The sequence below is a fragment of the Morone saxatilis genome, unplaced genomic scaffold, assembly GCF_004916995.1.
Source record: "Morone saxatilis isolate NCDOM2014 unplaced genomic scaffold, NCSU_SB_2.0 Contig8, whole genome shotgun sequence".
In the NCBI taxonomy this organism is placed as follows: domain Eukaryota; kingdom Metazoa; phylum Chordata; class Actinopteri; family Moronidae; genus Morone; species Morone saxatilis.
The window spans coordinates 5,102,625-5,107,878 of record NW_023340257.1 but is presented as its reverse complement, the minus strand read 5'-3'; the positions used below and the strand labels follow the sequence as shown (position 1 = coordinate 5,107,878).

Here is a 5,254-nt window from a genome sequence, read left to right as displayed (position 1 = left end):
ATGGTCTCCACTGTGGCCGCGCACCTTTTCTTCTTCCTCATCAGTGGTGAGTTTATGCAGAAATCCTCATATAGAAAATCTAAACTCTTTTAATGGAGACCTTACTACTTCCAATGTAGAAATGGAGATCTTCACCACTATGTAACTTGAAGATATCTTGCTGTGTTGATCTAGGTGTAGTTCCCAATGCCAAGTAAACCTCAACAAAGTTTGGCTGGACCTTGGCTTTGTTGGAATTCATAAAGTGTTTGTTTAACTTAAGACAAGGCTTCCGCCCGGTTGATGAGGTTTCTCAGTGTTGATTAAGTTTGCTGTCCTTAAACACTTCAAGTCTTTTTTGTTTATGGGTAGTCATGATTGAGTTCAGTATGTATCTACTACTTAAACAAGATAATTCGGGAAAAAAACACACCCACTCTGTAGCCATTTCAACAGCTGTTCCGATGAAGTGATACAATAATGTCTCGCTACAGTTGACACTGAAAGTTTTATCTATTTTTATCCTTAAATGTTTGAAAAATTCCCTTCAGTTTGTAAAACAGGATAAGCATTTTAAGTTTTATATAGGCATCCGTGGTGTTTCATCTTGCAATGTGATGCAATTGCAGTTTTAGGGCTGCAACTAAAATAATTTTCAGCATCGATTAATCTCTTTATTTTTTAAAAATAATTGGTTAATCGTTTTGTCTTTACAATTTCAGAAAAACAGTGTGAAAAATGGGCGTCACAATTGTGACATCTTCGAATTGCTTGTTTTGTCCAGAACTCAAAGATAATTAAGATATTTTTCCGACTTAATAGTTGAGTTTATAAAATGTCCAGTTAAACTAATTAAAAATACCCATCGTAGTTTCCCAGAGCCTAAGGAAGATGTCTTCAGATTGCTTCTTTTGTCCGACCAAATGATCTAGGGCAAGATATAAAACTGAGAAAAGGAGCAAAGCCTCACATTTGAGAGGTCGGAACCAGTAAAGGTTTGGCGTTTTCCCTTGATAAACAGTTCATATGATTGTTAAACCTTCTGTCAGTTTTCTTTCATTGAAATTGCCGCTATTTTAGTGTTTGGCAAAATTCACTTTCATGAACATCACGTTGATGGTTTGGAAGGAGTCGGCCTCATTCCCACAAAAACATGATCCTGGGAGAAAAATGTGTAGAGCAACACACAACTGTGGTGAGCCCAGCTGGAGAGAAGAGGTAAGAGAAGTAGAAGGAGGCAAGCGGAAAACTGCAGTGACTGTGTGAACGCTAGAGAAAGACAGCGTGTAACACTATTTATACACCTACACTGATGATCATTTCAATCTGAGGGTTGTTATAGCAATGAGGAACCGTTAGCTCTTTGTGCTTTATTATCAGGCAGGGCCTCTTTTTTCTCTGCAGCAGGATGTAATATTTGCACAGTTGACTTGCCAGCTTGTGTGTGTGTGTGTGTGTGTGTGAGAGAGACATAAGCAGGACTTGGATATCTGTCTTGCCAAAGGGCCGTATGGGTTCAACTTCTTTTTCTTTAGAGTTGGATCTTCGTGAATGGGCCATCCAGTTCCCACAACATCTCTGCTCCTATTGGACCATTTCTCCCAGGGGTCACAGGTCACTGTCGTCCAGGCAACACACTGGTAGCAGTGAGGGGTTTTTGGGGTACAGAGCTGTTGACATGGAGATGTACTATAGTTGAATTGGTTTTCTTAATTTTAGGCACTTTCCATCAGGCAGCCTTTTTACTTTTCTTGTTGAATTATGCCTGTAAATCTTTCTTCTACAGTTTTGTCTTAAGTGAAGACATCATACATCAACTCCATTTAATCTTTCATCTAGCGCCATCATCAGGTTCGATTAATTTAATTTGTCCAGTACTTTGGTTGATACCTATGATTAGAGCTAATTGGCAAATGTTAACTATCCTAACACACTAAACAAAATGGCGAACATATTAGCATTATCACAGTGAACGTGTTAGCATGCTGACATTTAGCTCAAAGCACCATTGTGCCTAACCACAGCCTCACAGTGCTGCTAGACTACTGAGATTCTAGCAGGGTCTCTGTGGAACTTTCATGCCAACTCCGATTTCAGGTGGTCACAAGTCGTGCTCAGTTCTGTGCTGAGTTGCCAGAGCTCTCCGGCCTGTAGTTGGCGCTGTGGACAAATCTACAGTGTGCACACAGGAACGCTCCCGTTGAAGAAGAAAGCCACATGTATTCTTTGTTAAAACATTTACATTTACGTGATTGGGTCGGGGGCACCACAGACCAACAAGCCAATCATCAACCTTCAGTCTTGAACTTTCAAGTTTGATAGCCATGATTGTGGTTGCACATATGTGTTTGTGGAGCTAAACAGTGAGCCTTGTTGAGCTTGTTGAGCCTTGTTTTCCTCTGTTTTCCTTTATTTTTTTAACTTGGCCTCCACTCTTTCACTTTCTTTATACCTCTCTCCTGGCAACCTTTCATTTTCTTTCATTTGTTTTGCAGTGAACCTGATCCCCACCACCCCCATAGTGGAGGAGCGACCCTTCCAGGCTGCAGATGGAGGTGTTGTCGTGGCTCTGGGGAAGAGCAGAAAGAGAGTGTTCCCGGTGCCTCACACCCAGGAACCCAACCCCATATCTGAGGCTTACGGCTATTGCAACACTCCCAACCGCACCGAACAGGCCTGGGAGGGTGAGACCTGCACACACAAATCTAATCTAACTAAAAGACTGCAAGCATGTGGATGCAATATGTGATTTCTTGGTTACATCTACAATTTATGTTCCTGAAAGACTTTAAATCTTATCTCCTATGAGACCAGCAACATGAACTTACTAAGTTAATTATTTCCAACTAAGCAGCAGCAAGTGTCACAGCATCACCGTTTCAGAGCATTAAAAACAAATTTAGATCAGCTGCTAGAATCACCCCGTCTGATGGACAGCGTATAAATACTTAATATAGTAATAATATCAGATTTAGTGTGTCAGGACTCGGGGGATGTGTTAATTGTGCGAAAGTCATTTCCACTAGATTGCATCATCCATAATACTGCAGTGCTCTCTCTCTCTACGGCACAGCGGCATGTAGCCTTGTTTTATTTTTTTCCTCCACTGAAAAGGCAGCACAGCCCGAGGCGATCATACAAATATCCTTCACCGCCTAAGACAAGTTATACCAGCCACCGCTAATTGAATTTTACTCTGTTTATCTCTGGATGGCAGTTTTGTCTCCAAAGAAGAAAAATCCATTACACCTTTTAGATTTAGATTGGAAGTAATTGAAAATCAATCACGAACAAGTGGTTTTTTTTTCAGGTGGTGTTATTTTCCCTGTGACATGATCATTTTCAAAGTGTCCTGGTTTCTTCCATCTTCTTAATTTACTGTTAAACACTCACACACACACACACAGACAGCCCACAGTCCATACTTTGCACTCACAGCCAATGAACAAATTGGTTTGATGTTACTTGTCTTGCTGCTTATGTGGCATGTCTGCAAGATTAATTAAATTAACATTTGCTTTTGTAAGATGTGATGTGTATTAACTCTCTTACCCTCAGTCGATGTCCTGAGTTGAGCAGTTATTGATTTAGTTTTTATAGTTACGAGTAGAGTTGGGCCTTCTGTATATTTTAAAACTGGCCAGTAATTTTTATGGCCACTTATCACTGAAAATAGCAGTTCTTTACACTACTTGTTGGATTGAATGCTGATGGGCATCTCCTCCAACAGGTCACAGTCCTGCTGACTACAAGCTGCTGTCTGTCCAGGTGATGATTCGCCATGGTGACCGCTACCCACTCTACTCCATCCCCAAGACCAAACGGCCCGCCATCGACTGCACCTTGTCCATCAGCAGGTACGCACACATTATATATAATATTACTGCAAACAAGTAATATTGGAAAATCCAGAAACACATTCACCAAACACACAAGTGACCTAAAGAAACCTGCAAATACCGAAAGTTCATGGGTGTATTGTGAATAACTTTTAAGTATAATGCAATCCAATACAATACAATCACGCTGCAATAGAAGAGTGTCATTGTGAAGCTTGGTGTCAATTTGTGAGTGATACTATATCATTTTCCAGAATTAAATAAATTGTATTAGGTAAAATGATCCAAATAAGCCACAGTTAGCCTTAAAGCTAATTTTAGCTGGGTACCGGGTGATAAAGGGCACTCAAAATCGAAGTACATGGCAACAGATATCAAGCTCATAAAACAGCAGACGATTTAAAAGACAATAAATGCACATACAACAAAGAAGCAAAATTATTCATTAAAAACAGAGATCAGGGCGCTCGATAGCCCCATGTATCCTGAGTCCTTATTGCAGTGGCGTGGGTTTCATTCCAACCTGCAGCCCTGCTGCTTGTCGTCTCTCTCTCTTCCCCCTCTTTCCTGCCTATCTTCAACTGTCCTATCTAATAAAGGCATAAAAATCCCCCAAAATATATTAAAAACAAAAAANNCCCCAGTCCTCACCAAGCAAGATTTGTTGGATACAAGACAAGGAGTGGAAGAGAGGGGGTTAAAGCAAACACTGTTTGCATTATACTGCAAGGTGTACATGGTGTTTTGCCATATTCTGTTTCAATTAAGTAATACTATGAAAAGAAAGAAAGAAAAAGAAAAGCAAAAAGAGCATTCATACACTTTTAACTGGTTTCTAGAGTCTTAAGATAAAGGCTTCATGCTCACAGTTTCAATGAATCCAGGTCAAAGTAAAGGGCACAAAATGCCACCAGGATTTAAGTTGGCTTCCCAAGCTGAGCCCTCGCTTCCTCTGCCTAAAGCCTAACGAGAAGACCTGCTGGAAAGTGGGAGAGACCAATTACTGCAACCTGTTCTGATATCCTCCTACAAAAACTATTGGCTTGATAACAGCTGTCAAAATTAGCTCAGTGTGTTAAATAGGAAGCATTTTTCTGTGTTGAACCGTAACTTTTACATTTGAATTAGCAGGATCTGTATAGGCATTAAACTACAGTGGATATGCTTTCACAATTCCCTGCGTCCCAGTGTTATTGCATGTGTCAGAGATAGCAGGTGGATTTGGTTTGCTGTATCTGTTCTGCTGTGCTTTGGTGCAAATGGATACACAAATAAACACAAGCACGTTTACATGTATGTGTGGTCTGTTGAGGCAGAGTTGTTGATTGTTTATCTCGCTTGATCATTGATTGAGCAATGTGAGCATGTTCACTGAGCAGCCCTGGTAAGGCAGAACTGTTACTGCCGCCGAGACTCAAAAAAATACACACACACAC

General features: G+C 40.5%; 1 protein-coding gene across 1 annotated transcript in view; it reads left to right on the top strand.

Annotated features, from left to right (window-relative positions):
* LOC118341968 (2-phosphoxylose phosphatase 1-like) overlaps nucleotides 1-5,254 on the top strand; it is a 10,121-nt gene continuing 4,867 nt past the window's right edge. Inside the window, exons 1-3 of the mRNA XM_035680393.1 lie at nucleotides 1-46; nucleotides 2,367-2,663; nucleotides 3,710-3,836. Of these exons, the coding sequence (XP_035536286.1) occupies nucleotides 1-46; nucleotides 2,367-2,663; nucleotides 3,710-3,836 (470 nt within the window). The remainder of the gene's footprint in view (nucleotides 47-2,366; nucleotides 2,664-3,709; nucleotides 3,837-5,254) is intronic.